This window comes from Solanum tuberosum, unplaced genomic scaffold (genome assembly GCF_000226075.1).
Source record: "Solanum tuberosum cultivar DM 1-3 516 R44 unplaced genomic scaffold, SolTub_3.0 scf00415, whole genome shotgun sequence".
Taxonomy (NCBI): Eukaryota; Viridiplantae; Streptophyta; class Magnoliopsida; order Solanales; family Solanaceae; genus Solanum; species Solanum tuberosum.
Genome location: NW_006239349.1, coordinates 126,244 through 147,874, shown reverse-complemented (window position 1 = coordinate 147,874; position 21,631 = coordinate 126,244). Strand labels below are relative to the sequence as shown.

At 36.4% G+C, this 21,631-nt stretch overlaps 4 protein-coding genes across 4 annotated transcripts; 1 reads left to right on the top strand and 3 right to left on the bottom strand.

Annotated features, from left to right (window-relative positions):
* Window positions 1-266: 266 nt before the first annotated feature.
* Window positions 267-3,922, bottom strand: LOC102594413 (mitochondrial amidoxime reducing component 2-like). The gene is made up of 8 exons (XM_006363111.2): window positions 3,762-3,922; window positions 3,015-3,164; window positions 2,405-2,581; window positions 1,569-1,657; window positions 1,406-1,470; window positions 1,177-1,279; window positions 630-740; window positions 267-539 (listed from the first exon to the last, which is right to left on the bottom strand). The coding sequence occupies exons 1-8, from the start codon at window positions 3,868-3,870 to the stop codon at window positions 414-416; spliced, it is 930 nt and encodes a 309-aa protein (XP_006363173.1). The 5' UTR covers window positions 3,871-3,922; the 3' UTR covers window positions 267-413.
* Window positions 3,923-5,442: 1,520 nt separating this feature from the next.
* Window positions 5,443-7,522, bottom strand: LOC102594075 (beta-glucuronosyltransferase GlcAT14C-like). The gene is made up of 4 exons (XM_006363110.2): window positions 6,725-7,522; window positions 6,313-6,391; window positions 6,051-6,166; window positions 5,443-5,984 (listed from the first exon to the last, which is right to left on the bottom strand). Exons 1-4 carry the CDS (start codon window positions 7,299-7,301, stop codon window positions 5,470-5,472), a joined length of 1,287 nt encoding a protein of 428 aa, XP_006363172.1. The 5' UTR covers window positions 7,302-7,522; the 3' UTR covers window positions 5,443-5,469.
* Window positions 7,523-8,063: 541 nt separating this feature from the next.
* Window positions 8,064-10,867, top strand: LOC102578389 (pentatricopeptide repeat-containing protein At3g57430, chloroplastic). Its single transcript, XM_006363144.2, has one exon. It carries the CDS (start codon window positions 8,081-8,083, stop codon window positions 10,748-10,750), a length of 2,670 nt encoding a protein of 889 aa, XP_006363206.1. The 5' UTR covers window positions 8,064-8,080; the 3' UTR covers window positions 10,751-10,867.
* A 513-nt stretch (window positions 10,868-11,380) lies between these two features.
* Window positions 11,381-21,552, bottom strand: LOC102606386 (DNA topoisomerase 1-like). Its single transcript, XM_015303323.1, is given in 10 exon segments — window positions 11,381-11,896; window positions 13,412-13,507; window positions 13,624-13,689; window positions 13,991-14,080; window positions 14,173-14,287; window positions 16,576-16,607; window positions 16,609-18,304; window positions 18,626-19,092; window positions 19,178-19,954; window positions 21,184-21,552. Coding segments are annotated over 10 exon segments (3,519 nt in total). The 5' UTR covers window positions 21,241-21,552; the 3' UTR covers window positions 11,381-11,773.
* Window positions 21,553-21,631: the final 79 nt, after the last annotated feature.

Sequence of the window (21,631 nt, the reverse complement as noted above, 5' to 3'; positions counted from 1 at the left end):
AAGTATAGGTGATAATATATATTAGACCTTATTGGTTTTGCTGTTTTCCAGTGCTCAATATACTTTCCAAATGCTAAAGAAACTTCATTTCCCTCCTTTTGTCAAATTTAATTTGTTTTATGTAATACCGGATAAGATAGAGCCTAAATTGAATGACATGATCATTGAGGATTCACATAGCCGACCTCAACTTCCTTGGATTTGAGGTATATTTGCTGGTATTCACATTTACATAGTTTTAAGCCAGGCTTGAAGCAATTCACAACGATGAAAAGAAATACAGGCGAACCTTTTATTTAGATATATTTAGCAGTGGCCTGGAAGACCATTTTTCCTTACATTAGTATTCTTATCTTTTGGGATCACCTTATTCAGATGCACATTTTACATTACAGTGATAGAACAACTAGAGTTCAAGCTGGAGCCTCAGCACTAGAAGGAACAGCCTTATGGACATAAACAGGATCCCCCACCTTGACTATCTTGCCTTTTCCATGGCTAAGAGCGTCGGAACAAACCATGTTCTGTCCAAAATATACCTGCAAAATAACATGAAAGATCGTACTTATGATTTATCTAGGGATTATTAGGTAATTAGTTATGGAACTTCTCACTTTATTAGATCTTACCTTCCCTTGTTGTTTCTTATTCGGACGCAAGGCCTTATCGGAACGGAATTTCAAGAGAGTTTCTGTTGGCTCAGAGCCTGCTACTGCTGTTTCTTGATTTATGGTAGGTACCTTATATAAAGAACCGAATCAAGGTCAAATATAAAGAGTTCATCTTGATGATGAGCGTTCAAATGCAGGTTAATTAAGAAGGTTAAGTACTACAAAAAATAAAAAATATGTTCCATAATCAACTCCATTCTTTTAGTTAAAGCTTGAATCAAAGATACTCATCACAACATCATAAAGGGAGAAACATGACTAGACTCTTTTGATCTTGTCCAAACAAGTTGCTAGAATAATAGGTCTGAATTCATGTCTATCCCATGACTATAGAGCAAAACTACGTATGGAGTTGCTATAAAAGGCCCTCAGATGTGTTAAATTTCTTTTTAATATCATGTTGCATGAACTTTATACAAAAAAAAAACAGGTGGAAAAAACAGCTTCCAGTTTGCAAAGGTTATTCTCTGTCGTTTAGTAAGAAAGTAAGTTCACGAGGTCTTACCTTACAGCGAGAGCATAGTTTGACACCCTCAAATGTCAACTTATTGATCCGGATCTCCTTCCACAAATCCTCAGCAAATGGTTCACATCCATCAACAAGGACACTGTGAAAGAAGATAACATCAAAAATTTAACTGAGTTAATCTAAAGTACTAACAGTTTGTACAGAAAGAGGAAGGAATGTAAACAACCAATCATAAAAAAATTGTACAAGAGGGACAAGAGTATACTTGGGTCTAAAACGATTTACTGGAACAGGCTCCTTGAGAAGAGAATTTAACGCATTCAATGATCCCTGCAGAGCATGGACCAAGAAAATTCAGCCTAAGCTCTTGTTTTATGGATGTTTATGTTGAATTTAAATGATGATATTACTAAGTAGTAAGTACTAACCTGGGATAGCACGAGGTATGGATATCCATCAGAAAACATAACATTGTATCCTTGAGCATAATTAGGATCTACAACTCTCATTTCCTTAACTATAAGAGTCAGCAACTTATTTCGATCAAATTGTGTACATTTATTCCCAGCAGTTTTCTACTAAAGCAAGAACATGAGCCTAATAATAGGCGATACACTAATCTATGCAAAAAAATTGTAAAAATAAAGGTCCACTCAATGCTGAGTATTGCTTCAAAATTGTGAAAAACTTGGACAAAACGATGCCTGATTCATCTTTATTCAACTGTTTAATGATATTGTTCAAATTCTGTGGATGACATTCTGAGATCAAAACATGGGGGCCAAAAAGATCTATCTAATTAATGAAATGAAAATCTAGTTCTTAGAAAGCAGACTGTCTGATCGTGAAGAGCTTTCTTAACCCTTCCTAACAGCTCAAGGATATTTAGCTTCTGGTAGAAAAGTACTCCCTCCCAAAATTAATATTTAGCATTTGCTTGATAACCATGAAAGCTGTGAAGCAACATAAGAAATTGACTGTATGCAAGGTGGTAGGTCCTAGACTTATGCAACTAGCCATTTTCTCAAATCTTGTCACAAAAAAACAAGTAAAATTTGCAAAAGAAGTAAAGGAGATAGCATGAGCCATGAGTTGCTCTCTAAACTACGTATTGAAAGCTGGACAATACGTAGAGAAGTTAAGCATAAAAGGTGGAAGAGATATACAGAGCAAATTTAAGACAAGGATATTGTAACATCAGTGATTTCATATGAGTAACATATAGATGAGGAAAATTTAGATAGAACTATGGGATGAGCTATACCTTCACTAAAGCGAACTAGCCGACTTGGTTTCCCCAGATGTGTGGAGAACCACATAGCTGCCTCAGCTCCCTCGTCCAAGGCAGAACCAGACCACTCCCAGACCGAGACACCATCCGACACTACAGATGGGTTACTTAGTGGAATGTTCAGTGGATCCATACCGGGAGCTCTGATAACTACATCCAAAAAGTAATTTGAGATATCAAAAAGACAGGCCAATCTTTGTCATTTTCTTGTGGGCTATCCGTATGACAAGAAGCTTCTATGATTAAGGAGATGCTACAAGGAGTAAAAAAACAATAACAATATTACAATTCAAACATCAATGTCCTATATCTTAAATTCTTAAGTCACACAGGGAACCAAACACTGATTGTTAGCTCAGCATATCAACATTTTCAGTAGAATGATCTATCTTTTAACATTTATTATCCTCTCTCTTTCTTGTCGACTATAGTAGTAGTAATAGATTGCTAGGAGAAAAACATGACCAGTTTTGCTGCAGCACCATTTAGCTAAAAAGAGAAACTGTACCAATGAGATAATACAATAGTAAAAAATATAATTAAAAACTATGACCTTATTTTCGACTGAAAACTATGACACTACCTAGATAAGAATCATTATTTGGTTCCCAGCCTTCAGAAAAGGCCTCAGTTGGCAATGCCACTTCGACAAGAGCAAGCTTCGGTTCAACTCTTTGAGTATAGGCCCTGCCTTTGGAATTCACCACTAACCATTGTCGATCCCATCGAAATCCTGTTTAAGTGCAACAAGATATCAATTTTCAACTGATAATATGAATGAAAAACAAGTAGGAACAAAAAACAAACTTTTCACTAACAATTAGTTAATGAAGAATGTTATTTACTCAAAAGTAAAAAAATGAAACTAAACCATACGACATCAAATTTGTCCCAAGGTACTCCATACTAGAAGGTGGCCAAAAACAAACCTCTAACAAGAATAACAAATTTAATAGCTAATACTAGTACTTTGTGTTTTGACATTTTGGAAATGAGAAAAAATGAGTAAGTCCAAATCTTGATTTGGTTTTGCATATTGAAAGTAGGAACAGGGAAATCCAACTTTTCCCAAATAGGAAGGAAAAGAGATAATTATTCTCCAAAAAAGTTTAAAACTGTTTTTCAATAGCAATCTACCTTCTCAAATCTTTACACTTCCATATGAACCAAAACACAAAAAGAGGAAAGCTACCAACTTTATCTTATTTTCCTTTACCCCACCATCTTAATTACCAGAAGACACCCTTTTACACTCCATAACCAGTAAAACAAACCCAAAAAGGAAAAAAAAAACAATAATTTCAAGATTTAAAGGAAAAATTGAGCATACCAGTAGAAGTGATAGGTGCTTGAGAAACAGAAATTCCACGGCATGATTTGATGGGATATACAAAGATTGATTTAACTTGAGCTGCTGGTGCTCCTATGACTTCTGCCATCACTCTCTGTATCTGCTCTTTGCTTTGCTCTTACCTACTTCATCTGAATATATATATTTTCTGGGAGTTGAACTAGAAAATATTTAACTTTGGCCGAAATTGCTATATCAAATTTTATCTTTTAATATTTAATAGTGTATTTTAAAGGTATATATGTGTCTGCATAGACATCATAAATATTTTAAATAGACATCATATATACCTTTAAAATACACTATTAAATAGTGCAAGGATAAAACGTCATCCATAAAGTTTTAGCAACAATTTCGGCCAAAGTTAAAGTATTTTTCACTTTTCCTTTAAAAAAATATATTTTATAATGAAAACCATATCTGAATTGAGGAAAATAAAATCACACACTTGGATATAAAAAATAACACATTAAGAAACAACAATTTCTTTTTTCAGTTTCACCTTCCGCATTAATTACTTAAATTATCACATCATTTTTAGACCTAAAATACATCAATTAGAAAAGTTTCAATTCAATTTTCAAATTTGTAATATTAATAATTAGAGATCGAAACCAAAATCTTTTCAGTTTGATTTAATTTTTTAAGGTTCGATTTGGTTGTCAATCGTTTTGGCAAATAAAACCAAAATGCTTAGGTAATGGATAAACAAATGACAAAGATGGTGTTTGACTACTGCATTGGCTCTCTTATATCAATAGCTGACGAGCATATTAACAAGTTAGTATTTCTTTTTTATTTGAAGAATGATGTGGTGCATCAATCAATGATTCTTATAAAAAAAATTCTAAAATAGATTTTTATTTTACCGGTTACTTTTGACAGAAAAGATAATTTTAATTTTTAGATTTTACCTTTAATATTAAATACTATTCTCCAAATCATATTACAAGAGTCAATACTAAAGAATAAAGATAATGTGGTAAAAAATATATATATTAATAATTATTTTCTTAATATATGTGTCAAATCAAATAGTGACAAATAAAAATGAACGGATAGAGTATATAAAAGAACTATACTTGATAAAGAAATATTAAAACCACAAATTTCACTACTACGATCATTTAGTAATGACATTTAACAACTCAAAATCACCAAATTTGTATGCACCAACAACTTGTCTAGCAGTAGAAATGGAAAAACAAAATTCACCACATCATATATATGCACCAGTAACTTGGCTAGTGAACATAACTATTTTTATCGACTCCTTGGCATCTATCAATGCACCGGTGTCCCAATCTGATATGTTTACATTCCTTCTTGCTGGCCTGCCTTCGGACTATGAAAGCTTTGTCACTACGGCGAAGCTTCAACGACCAAAACCAACTATGGGTGAGCTTCGGTCCAGCTTGTTGCAGGTTGGATCTTAGCCTAAATTCGTTCGTTCCCTGTTGAATGATCGAGTAGCTTTGACTTCACCTTAATCGAGATTTCGAAACAAATATGTAACTTGCCCTTCTTATTTCGCCTTCGACACATGTGTACCTATCTTATGATTTGTTGGATTTTTTTCAACGTTTTCCGTAGCTGAAAAACGAATACGAGGCTGAAAATTGTTCATCAGAAAACAAAAAGAGTAGTAGAGTACACATCATTTGGAAACAAATATGGAGTATATATATTAAGATGAATTGCCATGACAATGTTTGGTTACCATATAATGGTCTCCAACAGTAAAATTGGACAGATTATTCTGAAGTTTTTGGCCATAAAATCCAGGATCTAATGAATCAATGTCATCCCAATTAGTACTGGAATTAGAACTACAAGAAGAAGAATTGTGTCCTCCATTATTGCACCATTTCCCGCGCACCAGCCCATGGGGCTGGCGATCTAGGATATCCCTGTCTAGCTCGTCTAAAGTAGGATCGCCTTCTTTAAATGGCCTAGCAAATATTGCCCATTTGTTCACAAGATTGTCATAGTAGTTTGAAACATTTATTGGCGCGGAGTACCTGAGATCCTGGTTTACTATTGTGTTTCTAAATTCTGGGGAATTGCATAGTACAGTGTGGAAGTAGGATTCTAGAGGTGACACTACGTTGGCGTAGTACATAAGTAACTTCCTAGGGAAATTGTCCCAACCTTTGATGCAATGCTCCATAAATCCTCTGCTCAATACCATCCATGGAGAACCTAGAACAAAAAATGAAATCATTGTTGGAATTTACACCATACATAAAGTAAATGAATTAAGCCAACCTTGGAATATATCAAATGTTGTTGGTACTTCTCTAGTCTCTACAGCATAGTAAAGGGGAGTAGCCTGTTTCAAATGTAGGCTGGGGTCAACAACAATCCGATTGAAGTTGTGTTGCCTGCATTGAAGTTGAGGTGTGTTTAGATGGTAATATTTCAGGTAGAAAAAGGGAATAACTGATAGTTGGGGTGTGAAATCCGTGAAAAAGTGATCATTCAAATGTGTTTTTGATCATTAAAAACGTTGATGGTCGTGACACCTTACCTGTTTCGATCAATAGTCCTATTGGTGAAGCCTACGAAGTTGAGATCCCTTGGCAAGGAAGTGAGAGCAAATAACATATCTGTAATCGAAAGTGTGGATCATCAATTAGTTGCAGAATTACAGAGTAATTATAAGGTAAATTGGGTAGTACTATATCAGTAGACAGTAGTTTACTACTTCCTCCGATTCAATTTTTTCTGTTTGATTTTTACTTGACACTGAGTTTAAGAAAGTAAACAAGACTTCTGAATCTTGTAGTTCTAAACATGTCATGTGAAAATCTGGAATCAAAGAGTTGCCAAAAAGGGGAAAGAGGCATTCTTTTTTGAAACAGACAAAAAAGAAAAGTAAGACAAATAAATTGAAACAAAGGGAGTACTAGTTAGGCTACTGGTGATCACGAAAAATTTACCATCTTGAGTAAAAAGAGGGTAGTCGGAAGAGCTTAAGGTGAAAAACCAGTCCCATAGGGGACTAATTCGAAGGAGCAAGGCGGAGGCATGAAGCATAGCGGAAAGAGCAGAGGCGCCTGATTCCTCCACAGCATAACTTTTACCAACAACGTTCACATTCCCAAATGCTCGAAACACTTGTTCAGATTCAACTGAAACAGCTAATTCCATCCTCTCTTCATCTCCATCTCCATCGAGAAGGTGCAATAGGTACTGGTTTCTTGGGTGATACACCGCTTTTAACAGCCTCAACATTCTTTTACTTTCCCCTCTAAAACCAAAAATCCAATAAGCCAGGATTGGTGGATCACCTGGCCGTCCTTTTGACGGATGGATCATCTTTATAGTTGTCGATGTGTCTATGTTTGAGTGATCATCTGGAATATTATTCATCAACGTCCTGTACTGATCATCATCAAATCTGCTACAGAGGAATCCTACCACTAAAAGTAGCAAAGCAGCTGCAACGAAAACTGAGAGCCGAACACGAGTTCTCCAATTCCAGGAACTTAACATCTTAAGCATCATCATGGACATTTGTTGAATATTTGATGTTAATAGTATACAGAAAGGGTTGCTAATTAGAGCAAGTAAAAGGTGGCTTGTGGGACTTGTTAGGTCATGTGTGACATCTTAATGATTGTTAGTTAATGAATGCTGAGTTGATGAAAACTTACGCCACAACTAACACCAAATTTCCATGTTTTTTTCTTAATGACAAGGCAAAAGCCGCTTCAAACTAAAACTCTTAAAAGATGAATAATTATTTTCTTTGAGGTGAAGGAATAGTAAAAGGTCAAAAAAATGCAGCTAGATGGGTGAAATTTTGTCACTTTGTTGGGCCTTTATATGCAACCATTGATCATCAGTCGTATATGTTGACTAGTCTTCTCCAGCAAGCGGGAATTATTAGTTTCATCCGGCCAACTATTGACAGGCCTAAAACAACACCCCTTTACACTTTTTTACTTGACTAACTGAACATAAATAAATCACCGATCTTGTAACATGAGTGAAATACACCCTACATTAATCTCGTCAAAACTTAGAGATGTTTTCAGCACTTCTCTTGACATTTTATTAAGAGTTTCATGCTCCTACAAGAGTTTGTGATATGGCAGATCGGAGTGTATCCCACATATATTTCATACATAGATAAATCAATAACACATATTATAATTAATTAAAAGTTATATTATAAGGACCAAAGTTAATATTTGCAAATAAACGAGGGACCAAAAGTGTTATTATCCCAACTTAAAACAACCTCATCACTATTGTTCTGTTACTTATCCAAACTGTCTTAACTAACAACAATGTCCGCTTGGACATGTACACTCTCTGCTTCCCCTGTTTCTGTTCCTCTTCAACAGCCTTCCAATTCATTTACCCAAAATTCACCAAGAAAACTACTTTCAACTTCATCACCCACAAGTACACTCATTTTCAAGAATTTTCAACAAGAACCCACCTCAGAAACACCCTCTGCAGCTTCATGGATCGATGCTCTTCGGTCCCAAGTACGCTTAAATTGCTTCAAAGAAGCAATCTTTACATATATACAGATGACTTCTGAAGGTGTAAGGCCTGATAATTTTGTTTTCCCTGCTGTTCTGAAAGCTGCTACTGGCCTTCAGGACTTGAATCTTGGAAAACAGATATATGGGGCTGTTGTTAAATTTGGGTATGATACGACATCAGTCACCGTGGCGAATTCTGTTATCCATTTACTTGGGAGGTGTGGTGGGAGTATTGATGATGTTTATAAAGTGTTTGATAGAATTACTCAGAGAGATCAAGTTTCTTGGAATTCTTTGATAAATGCTCTTTGTAAATTTGAGAAGTGGGAGTTAGCATTGGAGGCTTTTAGGTTGATAGGGTTAGATGGATTTGAGGCTAGTTCGTTTACGTTGGTGAGCATTGCGCTTGCTTGTAGTAATTTGCCTAGGACTGATGGGTTGAGGCTTGGCAAGCAAGTACACGGGCATAGTTTGAGAATAGATGATAGGAGGACTTATACAAATAATGCTTTGATGTCTATGTATGCAAAACTAGGAAGGGTGGATGATTCGAGAGCTGTTTTTGAGTTGTTTGCAGATAGAGATATTGTTTCATGGAATACTATTATAAGTTCTTTTTCACAGAATGACCAGTTTCGAGAGGCGTTGGATTGCTTTAGAGTCATGATTCAAGAAGAGATAAAGCCTGACGGAGTCACGATTTCAAGTGTTGTTCCTGCTTGTTCTCATCTGACTTTGCTGGATGTAGGGAAGGAAATTCATTGTTACGTCTTGAAGAATGATGATTTGATTGGGAACTCATTTGTTGATAGTTCATTAGTTGACATGTATTGCAATTGTCAACAGGTTGAAAGTGGGAGTCGAGTTTTTGACAGTGCCTTGAAAAGGAGCATTGGGATATGGAATGCTATGCTGGCTGGCTACACACAAAATGGATTCTTTACAGAGGCATTGACCTTATTTATAGAGATGATGGAATTCTCTGGGTTGAGTCCGAACCCTACCACTGTCGCAAGTGTTTTTCCGGCTTGTGTACATTGTGAAGCATTTACCCTTAAAGAAGTCATCCATGGGTATGTTATTAAATTGGGTTTTTCAGATGAAAAATACGTTCAAAATGCATTGATGGACTTGTATTCTAGGATGGGAAAGATAAATATATCAAAGTATATATTTGACAACATGGAGAGTAAAGATATAGTTTCATGGAATACTATGATAACCGGTTTTGTAGTTTGCGGATACCATGAAGATGCACTTATTATGTTACATGAGATGCAAACAACAAAAAGACACAATGACTCTGAGAATAACGTAGAATTTCTGTTAAAACCTAACTCAATAACCCTCATGACTGTCCTTCCTGGTTGTGCCTCGCTGGTTGCTCTAGCAAAGGGCAAAGAGATACATGCTTATGCTATTAGAAATGCATTGGCAATGGATATTGCCGTGGGAAGTGCATTGGTTGATATGTATGCAAAGTGTGGCTGCCTAGATATTGCTAGGAGAGTTTTTGATAGCATGACTACCAAAAATGTGATCACATGGAATGTTCTCATTATGGCTTATGGGATGCATGGGAAGGGAGAGGAAGCCTTAGAACTTTTTAGGATGATGGTGCTTGAACGGAAAGTGAAGCCCAATAATGTCACATTTATTGCAATTTTTGCTGGATGCAGTCACTCAGGCATGGTCGATCAGGGTCGGGAATTGTTCCGAGAAATGAAAAATGCTTATGGTATTGAGCCAACTGCAGATCATTACGCCTGCATCGTTGATTTGCTTGGTCGATCAGGCCATTTAGAAGAAGCATATCAGCTTGTAAATGAGATGCCCTCTAAGTACAACAAAATTGGCGCCTGGAGTAGTTTACTTGGTGCCTGCAGGATACATCGCAACGTAGAACTTGGTGAAATTTCAGCAAGGAATCTCTTTGAGTTGGATTCACATGTAGCTAGTCACTATGTTTTACTCTCCAACATTTATTCCTCTGCTGGGATTTGGGAAAAGGCAAACATGGTTCGACGTAACATGAAAAAAGTTGGAGTAAGAAAAGAACCTGGATGCAGTTGGATTGAATTTGGAGATGAAGTTCACAAGTTCGTAGCTGGAGATGCATCACATCCACAAAGTGAACAGCTCTATGGCTATCTCGAGACTTTGTCAGAAAAGATGAAAAAGGAAGGTTATGTGCCAGACACTTCCTGTGTTCTTCACAATGTTAACGAGGACGAAAAGGAAAATCTACTCTGTGGACACAGTGAAAAATTAGCTATAGCTTTTGGTATCCTCAATACACCTCCTGGAACCCCCATACGGATTGCAAAGAACCTTAGGGTATGCAATGACTGCCATGAGGCAACTAAATTTATCTCAAAGATTGTGAATAGAGAGATCATTGTTAGGGATGTGAGGAGGTTCCATCACTTCAGAAATGGAACCTGTTCATGTGGAGATTATTGGTGATATAGTATGTTTTGTAGATTTATACAAAGTTCTGTTTATATATTCTTTTAATGTCTAAACATAGGTAAATGCACCAACTGTAACTTACATTTGTTGACTATATTATTGAGAAAAACATTTTGCGACTAAAATAATTCTCTTACTTCCCGTCATTATTTTGAAGGTTTTTTTTTTAATAAATTTTTTGGAGTTATTATTTTTGATAAATGAGAAAATAGGTAGAAAGTAGAAACTAATTATTTTTAAGGATATGAAGTGGAAAGAAACTTTTAGATTCCGAGTCTTGGACTCACTTTGTTGATAATGAATGATATACTCTCTCTGTTTCATATTACTTGGCCCATGTTGGCCTGGCACAACCCTTAAAAGGTAGCAGTAAGTATTCAATGCTATATTTTCTACTGTTCTGTGTCTTACATAACTTCCAGTAGTTGTTAATATTCATTGTATTTACAAATCAATTTCTGATATGATGAATTTCTTTCAATTTAACTTTTGATTGTTTTTTTTGAATCATTTCTTTTGACTGTTATTTATATTATATGTACAAGTGAAACAAATATTGAATTCATGTCCAGTCAAACAATATCATCTAAACGAGAACTGATATGTTTGCAATACTAACTGTTGTTTAGCAAATATATGAAAGCTCTCATTTAGACACTAAAAGGATGTCACTGTTCAGCAAATTGAGGCTTTTAACTGCCAATGAAAATGCCTTCACTCTCTTTACATCTTAGCAAGGCAGAAAAAAAGGAGAATTAAACAGACCATTTGGATGGCCAAGTTATTGCCTAATGCTATAACAAAGATTGTAAGAAGAGATTACAGAAATGGAATTTCTACTAACAAAATTGTCTTTGCCACTCAAGATATACAACTCTTCATACTTGGACAGTATCCAAGCCCGTGTGGGGTAAATAAGCTTCGTATTCCACGATTCCTCCTATAAAAAACAGCCTGAGGAGGGCCTTCATCAAAGAATGACTTATATGGTACATTAATCTGCTAACAAGTGTGATGTTATGTTGCCTCAACGGCCTCTTCCACCTGTGGCTGGCGCTTAGGTCGACCACATCGCCTTACATCTTTACTTAGCAAAAGCTTCAAAGCTTTTTCCATGGTTATGTCTTTGGGCTTTAAGTTCTGTCACCAAAATCAGTATAGGATATATTAATTTCCATTTATAATTTCTATCAGCAAATACCAAAATCTATCAGCTATCCCAGCACCAAGAACTTCTCATGGAAAAAAGAAAGAAACAGAAACTCATAACCATTAACCTACTTCAAAGTCACTCAGGTAGTCATAGATCTAGTTGAGATTTGTACAGACCTTATTCACTTCTAAATTACTCGCAAAAAGAAAATGGACACTTCACAAAACATCTATTGTATTATATCAATAATAAGCAATAACTAACAGGTAAGAAAACATACTGACCAGCATTGACATTCATTGATATAGAGTTAGTTGCAGAAACACATGTAATTAGCAATTAGCAATCAGCAAAAGTAACAGCTTCATCTCAATGTAACAGAATAAAAATATATAAAATTGAACCTTAAAAAGAATTTCCTTTCAGTAAAATTATTGATGAGAAATAACAAATTCGAAGACAAAGTTCCAAGTAACACTTGGAACAAAAAATCTAATGAAAGATACTAGCAGAAAGCATTGCAAAAAAATGTTGTCTCTTCAGTTAGGCACGTTTTGTTCTAACAAAAACAAATTTACCAAATATAATGTGGTATCAAGCAGTGGATATTGTGAGGTCATACAAATTACAATGATATAATAGTTCTTAAGGTCTTCAATTTTGCGGAGGCAGGAAGTGTGGAATATGAGAGGGCAGAGGCTCATCAGCCATTGACATTAGGCTGATATACAGGAATATGAAGTCATACTAATAAATGCTTGAACGAGTCTTTACATTTGCGACTATTCCCAAAAGACAATTATGAACAACTGATTGTGGTCCCTAAAAAGATTAAGCACAAAGCACACAAGTGTGTGGCCTAGTGGTCAATAAATATTGCAGTGGGAGAACCATGAGATCTCAGGTTCAAATCTCAGTGAAGGCCAAAACACAAAGTGATTTCTTCCCATCTTTCCCAGCAGTTTGTGTGGCTGCCCGGACACCACCGTCATTAAAAAAATGATTAAGCACAAAGTATCTGATGTAAGAAACAAATGATACTGGAATTCTAGATATTACGGAGACACTTTTACAAACTCTATTACTTCTCACTAGATTAGCACAAAGTAATAGAAGTCTTTTAACATGAATTGGGAGAAAACGCTAGAGTATTCATCCTTGATAGATGTTTTTTCCTACTTCGGTCTCCTGCATCATTAATTTATACAACCACAAAGGCACAAACAGGACGCCAAACCACACGCCAAGAGTAAAGCGACAATTTGAAAACTGTGGAAATTAGACAGCCACAAACTTCACTTTATCATCCATCAAAACTGCAGGAGACTATGTCATGCTGTCATTATGTCATAACTTTTTATCAGATCATTATTGATTCCAAGATAATTTTCTCGTAAAAATACCTTCTAACTATAGTTATTATTCAGCAGAAGCTAGCATATCAAGACACAATGTTTGGAAAAACAAAACAACAATTCTAGCACAGAGAGATTGCACCAAACCTTGGGTACTGGAGCAATTGTTCGCCTATGTCTGATTGTAAATCCGAACTTTGCAAGCTTTAAAACGACCGGCTGGCCATCATCAGGGTGGTTTCCCTATAGACATGACCCATTCATCTTTTGTATGCATACTCATAACCAGTGATAGAGATATTTAAAACTGACGATAGAAATATTAAATACACAAAAGGAAGTACACATTGCAAACATACCAATGTTACAGGGTAACGTAGCAACTCCAGGGCATCTTCCAAGGTAACAGAACTGACATCCTTCACCTAGATCATGAAAAATGCATTTACATCACTAACGATCTAGCAAGATAAACTTATCTCATTGAACTAAATGAGGAAGGCATTAAGTACAGTGATTTGTAAAGATTATACTCCATGTACAATCATATCAAATGCAAACAAAAGCAAAAGGTAATTCAGTTCAATGGGAAAGAGAAGGCTCCGCTCAGCAACTTTGGAGGAATTGCAGTATTTTTTTTATTATAATAATATAAACGCGGAAAACTGGTATTTATACATGTGAAAGAACTCAAAACCAAGTTCAATGAAGTGCTTATCAAAATACCTGTGAAAGCGAAGCCCGCTTGGGAACGTATCCTTTCTTGTCTTCTCCAAGCTGAACATAGTATCCATATGGACCATTCTTCATAAGAATCTAAAGAGAAAGGGCATAAAGGTGTTTAACTCCGAGAACAAACAACTAGTAAAATCAATCAATTGATATATAAAGGGTTTTGATGTGGAAACCTTCTCATTTGAAGAAGGATGGACACCCAGCAATTTCGGTGGCTCCACATTTCTTTTAGTGTCTTCAGAGGTGATATCTTCATCCTCTTCACCATATAATGTCTTGGCAATATACCTAACAATGGATGTCAAAACTACATCAGCCAATGACTTGAAACCAACGGCATCGAAAGAGAAGGAGAAAAGTATATAACTATACTTCTTTTCATTGTTCTGCACTATCAAGATAATAACAGATCAGTTACACTGCAAAGAGGTTCATAAGTTCATGTGCTTACAACTTGCAAGGTGTGATAATTGAGAGGAAGATTTAATGCTGGAAAGAAAGAACTTTAAGTTTAAGCTAAAGAATACACTCCAGATGCTTTAGAAGTAGCAACTCAAATTGCAAAAGATGTACAAGTAAGAACCAGACAAAAGGGGAGAGGGAGTTCTTTTTTCCCCCATTGCTTTGCATGGGATAACAGTACAATCTTAAGGAAGTTCCCTGGCCAGTGCTCGGGGAGAAGTCTTCATGAGAAAAGGTAATGGTAGGAAGACAACTGGTCAGGCCAACGACCTCTGAACCAGAGTTTCCAAGAAATGTTTGTACTTTCTTTACAGCAGGAGGCAACTGTAGCTGATCTATGGAACATTCAAGGGTGGAACCTTGTTTTCAGAAGACCACTTAATGATTGGGAAATCAAAAATTTGGTAGAATTGTTAAAAGTTATTGGAACAATTCAAGGATCTTTCTACTGTTGAGGATAGTTTAAGGAGGGATGGTGAGAGACAAGGTAATTTTACTGTCAAATCTGCTTACAAAGAGCGCAATACTTCCAACTTACAAATTCACGAGTGGCCATGGAAGTTGATACGAAAGGTGAAAATACTTTACAAGGTTGCGTGTTTCACCTGGTTGCTAGCCAGAGGATCAGTGCTCACCCGGGAAAACCTTGGTAAGAGAGGTTATCCTTCTCTATTCTAGATTTTTTTTATCTGTGGAGAGGAGTTACAGACTATTCCACATCTCTTTTTGCATTGTAAAGTGACTTTACAATTGTTGGAGAATGTTTCTCAACTTCAGGGTATAAGTTGGGCTATGCCTAGGAACATTGTAGATGTTCTAGCAAGTTGGAACAGAGAAGGTGCCAAACTCAAACCAAAAGGAGAGATGGAAGGTCATTTCAGCCTGTATTTGGTGGACAATATGGGAAGAAAGGAACAAAAAATGCTTTGAAGATAAATCAAGTCATTTCCAGAAGATAAAGTTGAAGTGTTTCGTATTTTTGGTGTAAAGGAACATGTGTAGAAGATCATGATTCAATTTTTTATGTTTTAGACCCCTTGTAGATGATAGAGGAGCTGTAAAGTTTGCTCTTTACAGTCCTGTAATTATGGATGATCATACCATCTTTGTATAGTGATAGCATCCACGATGGCATACCTCCATTAAAGTTGATGGGTTCAATTAAAAATCAAGATGTTTACCGTGGAAGAAAAGCACAAGAATTATAACAAGTGGACTAAGTGCTACATATATTTCACGGTCCAAGTTTGAGTCAAAGAGCTGAAAGATTGGGGCCACATGAAGGCCAAGAGGTGGGCCACATGGAGCCCAACTGAACCATAAAAAAGAGCTGAAATTTCATGCCAAAAAAACTGTTGAAGTCTTGTGGGAGTTTTGGGTGAAATTTGTCCCTTCTTTCCTTTTCTTGACAGATAATTTTAGGAAAAAGTTTGACATAATTTTTACATGCTTCCCTAAAAGTTTCCTAGTTATTCCATCAAAGTAGGATTCGAGTCTCATGCTAGTAGGGATAAATTCAACTATATATAGAGATGAATTTTGTTATTTTCAAGAGACATGATTAATATTATTTGAGAGGTTTCTCTTCTTTATACCTTTGTGTGTGATGACTATGGATTTATATCTTACAATCTTATAAGAACGATTCCTTTAAGAGATAAGATTATTTCTTAACTTGATATCTTTGATTTCTATTAAAGAAGGTAATTAGCCTTATACTAATTGTTGTCTCTAATTTCTTCGAAATAGGGGTCCAAGTCACTTTTGATCTAAGTTCTTGAATTGACTATAGTATCATAATTAGTCTTAATCCGCTAATTTTGATAGACAAAGTACTATTTTGGAATATTAGGTCAGTTAAATCTCAAAATGCTTTTGAGAGAGTAATTGATCTAAATAGAAGACATCACTACTCATACATAGCAATCCTAGAGCCTTTTCAAAACCCCTCAGAGATAGAAAATTATAAAAGAAAATTGGGTTTGCAACATGCTAGGGCTAACTGTTCGTAAAAGATATCCGATTCTTATCATATAGTCTTACTATTTATATAAAATATGGTACCTGTTTCCAAAAAAAAAAAAGAATCCAAATCATGCTAACTTGTTACTCACTTGCATTTTGGGTGTTGGTCACAACCTATAAAAGTAGCCTGCACCAAACCTGCTCACTTTGAAGATTAAAGTTCCCTGAAGACAGCTTGGGCATGTCCTACTTTCATTAGGAAGAGATGCAAACAGAAAATCACCAAATGTTTTCTCCAACATCTTCTCCACCTGATGAATGTGCACATTACCAGTATGTTCACAATACTTGCTAAATCTAGTCCAGTAATCTCTCAAAAGGCCCTTCCATTCAGTCAAACCAGCAGAGACATTATCAAGTTCCGTCTCCATATCGGCAGTGAAGCTATAATCTGTTACTTCAGTAAAGTAATGAGAGAGAAATGCCGATACCATACGCCCACGAAATTCAGGATACAGTGTTCTGCCTTTGGCAATGACATAATTCCTGTCCTTCAACACTTTTATTGTGGCTGCATAAGTAGAAGGTCTTCCGATGCCGAGCTCCTCCAGCTTTTTGACCAAAGACCCCTCAGAGTATCGTGGTGGAGGCTGAGTCTGGTGTTGCTCAAGTTTCACTTTACCCAAATACATTGGATCCCCAGCGGTTAAATTCCTAAGAGCCTCAAATACTTCAGAACGATCATCCCTCCCATTCTCATTATCTCTCGTTGAGTTAGTTTCTACATCCTCGTAGACAGCTTGGTACCCGGGAAACTGTACTTTTGAGCTTGATGAACGGAAGATTATGGATTGGTCAGGTTTCCCAATATCAACTTGTATCTGCTCGATGGTAGCAGGTTCCATCTGGCATGCCATGGTACGGGACCATATAAGTTTGTATAGCTTAAGTGCATCATCATCCAGCACCCCAACAAGCTTTGAGGGTAGCCTTCGGATATCAGTGGGTCTAATAGCTTCATGGGCCTCTTGAGCATTCTTCACCTTCTTGAAGTAGTTGCGACCATTCTTTGATGCAAAATTCTGTCCATACCTTTCACTGATATAGGATTGAATGTCCTTGGTAGCTTCATCTGAAATGTGCAATCCATCTGTTCTGATGTAAGTTATCAATCCTGTTGACTTGCCATCAGATAACTGGATTCCCTCATAGAGCTTTTGTGCAAGTTTCATCGTATATGTTGATGAAAAGTCCAATTTGTTTGCGGCATCTTGCTGAAGTGTTGATGTTATATAAGGAGGAGAGGGGTTTCTCTGCTTTTTGGTTATCTTAGAGCTAAGAACTTCAAAGTTTGATGAATTTATCTTCTCTTCAATTTCCATTGCTTCGGTATGAGAGCTAACAGAGAACTGATTTAATTTCTTGGTATCAAAATGGGTCAAGTGGGATGACAAAAAGTTATTGGCTAAATCTAGGTTTTTGTTCTTCTTAAATTCAACCAGGACTGTCCAATACTCCTGTGTTTTGAATCCATCAATTTCCATTTCTCTGTCACATATAAGTGATAAGGCAGCAGACTGAACCCGACCAGCAGATTGACAACCAGGTAATTTCCTCCACAGAAGTGGAGAAATGTTGAACCCAATCAGGTAATCAAGAGCACGCCTTGCAAGATAAGCATGCACTAAATTTGCGTCAATCTCCCTTGGAGACTGGAGGGAAGCTTTGATGGATGATTCAGTAATTTCATTGAAAACAACCCTTGTCACATTAATATCATCACGCAGGGCATCCTGTTGCTGTAACATCTCTATAATGTGCCAAGAAATAGCCTCTCCTTCACGATCAGGATCTGATGCAAGAATAAGATTCTGGGCTCTGAGGATCAATGACAAACAGATCAGAAACTGAGCATGACATCGCTTAAACAGTTCAAGCTACAAAACAGCTATTTTATGAAGAAAAAAAAAGAGAAGGGAATCTGGTGTGTCTTTCCATCCTCTGTGTAACTGTCAATTTGTTAACTGAACATGATGAAATGCAAAACTGGTTTTCTTTTATCATCATAATTATGATCATTGAATTGTAGAACAATTAAAAAAAGAACTATGAATCACATAATCACTACTAATCCTCACCAACATGTTAGCACCATGTTAATAGATAGCTAATCAGAAGTTGGAACAACAGATAACATACCCACTTAGCGCAACCTTTATGCTTTTGAGATGAGTCCAGGCAGCAGAAGGGACCTCCCATACCATGCTGAAGTCATCATCTGGTCGGACAGATCCAGACCTTGCAGCCAAGTCCCTGACATGACCATAACTGGGCAGGACTTCAAACATGTCACCGAGGTACCCTTGAATTACTCTCGCCTTTGTGACAGACTCCACCACCAGTACAGACTTTGCTGTTGGAGGATATAGTTTTGGCCATTTTTTTTGTCCCGGGGGCTTACTTTTGCTGCTCACATCTGAACTCTTGTCTGGTACTAACTTACTATCAGATGGCAATACAGTTGCCCCATTCAGTTCTGCAAGAGAATTGCTCCCCTTGGTGGATTTCCTTTTCCTGGGAGAGGTTCTTTTCACTTGGGCCAAGTCAACCTTCATTGAGACATTATCAGCAGGCCCTACTGTGGAAGAATGAACGGGCGAACTAATCTGGAATACTGCAAGGTTAGTGCAGGTAATTATGCAGCAAAAAGAAATCAAATATGGTAATTCCAGAAATTGAAAAATTGCAAACCTCTGATACTGCTGGAGATTCCTCATCTTTAGCAGGGCTAGACTTCTTTGCTCGGGGAGTCTTAGAAGCTTTTGGCTGATCTACTGTAGCAGAAGCAACATTTTTATTCTTTTTGCTTCTGGACTGCTTCTTTGCTTTCTCGTTCCCCGTGGATGTTGGTTTCCTATTATTACCAAGAGGTATACCTGAAATGTCCAGGTTGACATCCTTCTCATCAATCTTTACAGGGGTGTCCTTGGAAATGACCAGATCAACATTCTTACTAGCTGATACTTTAGAGTTTGGAGTGCCTTTTTCAGTCACCTTGTCCGACATAGCATTTCTTCTATGAACAGCCAATTCATTTGACCGCTCCGAGTGATTCTTTAAATTTTTAAAGAATGCTTTATTTCCATCACCAAAAACTTTTGCTCCACCAGAGCCTTTATCTGCTATTGCTCTTGCATCACGGGAAAAATGCATTTTTCCATTTGTGTTATATGACCGTGAACCTATTCCTCCGAATGGCCTGAAACTGAAGATAATAGGCATTGGCGTACTCGGAAATCCCTCCTTCGATAGCTGAAGGATACTAAATGCAGAAGAAGATCCTGGCTCATTTGTATAGCTTCTGAGAGGATGAATTTTCTGTTGAGACACGACTCTTAAATTCCTTGGTTGCCTGGCTCTAATCCCACAACATATCCTGGCTTTACGGGACATTTTCTCAAAGCTGTCAACAGTTGCGAATGTTGAACATTGCAAGCAATTTGCCTGATAATTATGTAGTGTCCTGTTCTGCAACTTAACAAAAAAAAAAAATTGGTACAGTCAATGAGGTGGATATTGCCACAAGGAATTCACGGGGGGGTTCATTTCCAGACAAGTTCTCTATCATCTTTTCATGAATCACAATTGTACAGACTGAGACAAAACATTCTTCGGATTTGCCTAGTAACCATCAAAATGTGTATAAATCTTAAAGAAAATATAGAGCTTCACAAAGTAGAGAAAAAAAGAGAGTAAAAATATAAGGTCTAAAGATCCCTCAAGGTGTGCTACAAAATCTTTAAATTTGGCATTAGTTAGGGCACAAAGATAACGGAAAGAGCTCTCTCAAGTTGTTGTTTTTTAACTGATAATGTTGTATTCCTAAGCATTTAGGACATGCTGGAGACCTCCAAAAAGAGCTCTCTCAAGTTTGGTTCACAATAGTGAGTGATCCTAACCAAAATAGCATAAGCTTATTCCATAAGCATTAAATAAACTAACTACTAAAGTTTGCTCTTCGACTCTAACAGGACATGGATAATAAGAATAATACAAATGGATAATGTGTGTGTTACTTATCTCTAACTCAACTGCAACTAATACAAATAAAAGCTTCAGGCTCTGAAGTTAAATAAAATTATGCATCTCAAAACAGTCAAATTATTCCCAATTGTTGTCACCTTTGCCATTTTTGTTTCAGGGATTCAACTCAAGGAAGTCACATACCCCATTTCTGTTTCAGGGTTCAATTCAAGGAACATGAAATAAAATAGGACGACTGATAAAACTACTCTATGCAATCCCTTGAGAAGACAATAGTACAACAGAAAAGGGAAAAACTATAAATTTACTTTTTTCTCTTTCCCTCCTCACATCTACCTTCCAACAAACCAAGAGAAACTAAAAGTCTCTAGTTTTTACAAGGAAAAAACTAATCATAAATTGAATCCTGATACCAAAGAACTAAAATCTCTAAGCACTCTACCTTTCTTATACACTTATATCCCTCAATTACAATTTCAAATACATGATTTAAATGAGAATTCCCCAAAAGTGGAACTCCATAGCAATTAATATTACAAGTGTATGAAAATCTTTACAGAAAAACAGAATGAAAACAACAACAAAAAAATGAGAAAAGTGAGCATATTGTAGGATTCTACCACTGATAGACTAAGCTTTTAACATTTTCAATTTCCTTTCTTGTAATTTCAAATTTCAATTCAAATGAACAAACAAGAAAAGAAATTTCTTACCATGATAGAGCGGCAGCTAGTAGAGGCGGTAGTCAATAGCTGCTGAACCAATGCCATTCAAAACCCAAGAAGCTATTACTGGAGACAAGATAATGCAAAGAGCAAAACCATGAATTTGGAACTCAAATAACAATTTAAAACATCATAAATAGCATTCTTGATTGCTGATTCTTGAACTTTAGAACTAATTTCAAGAAAAAGATTAAAAACAACATAAATGAGAGAACCTTGTGTGGACTGCAACCTTATGGAGGGTGGGGTGGGGTGGGGGGTAGGGAAGAAGGAGGCAGTTTGTGAACTGTGAAGGGGTTTTTGGTTAAGAAACAAGAAAAGAGGATGAGAGGGTTTTAGCAGTAGGTTGTACTAATGAGGACGACGATTTTTTTAAATATGATTTTTTTCCCCTTATTTTCTTATTGTGTGTGCTTTTATTTTTATTTTTGTAAGC

Coding starts and splice junctions, on each gene's coding strand:
- LOC102594075 (XM_006363110.2), bottom strand. CDS start 7,301: ATGTCCATGATGATGCTTAAGATGTTAAGTTCCTGGAATTGGAGAACT. Junction 6,167..6,312: donor AGGACTATTGATCGAAACAG/GTAAGGTGTCAC, acceptor ACTTCAATGCAG/GCAACACAACTTCAATCGGA. Junction 5,985..6,050: donor AACATTTGATATATTCCAAG/GTTGGCTTAATT, acceptor TTTTTGTTCTAG/GTTCTCCATGGATGGTATTG.
- LOC102578389 (XM_006363144.2), top strand. CDS start 8,081: ATGTCCGCTTGGACATGTACACTCTCTGCTTCCCCTGTTTCTGTTCCT.
- LOC102594413 (XM_006363111.2), bottom strand. CDS start 3,870: ATGGCAGAAGTCATAGGAGCACCAGCAGCTCAAGTTAAATCAATCTTT. Junction 3,165..3,761: donor AGCACCTATCACTTCTACTG/GTATGCTCAATT, acceptor GCACTTAAACAG/GATTTCGATGGGATCGACAA. Junction 1,471..1,568: donor CATACCTCGTGCTATCCCAG/GTTAGTACTTAC, acceptor CATGCTCTGCAG/GGATCATTGAATGCGTTAAA.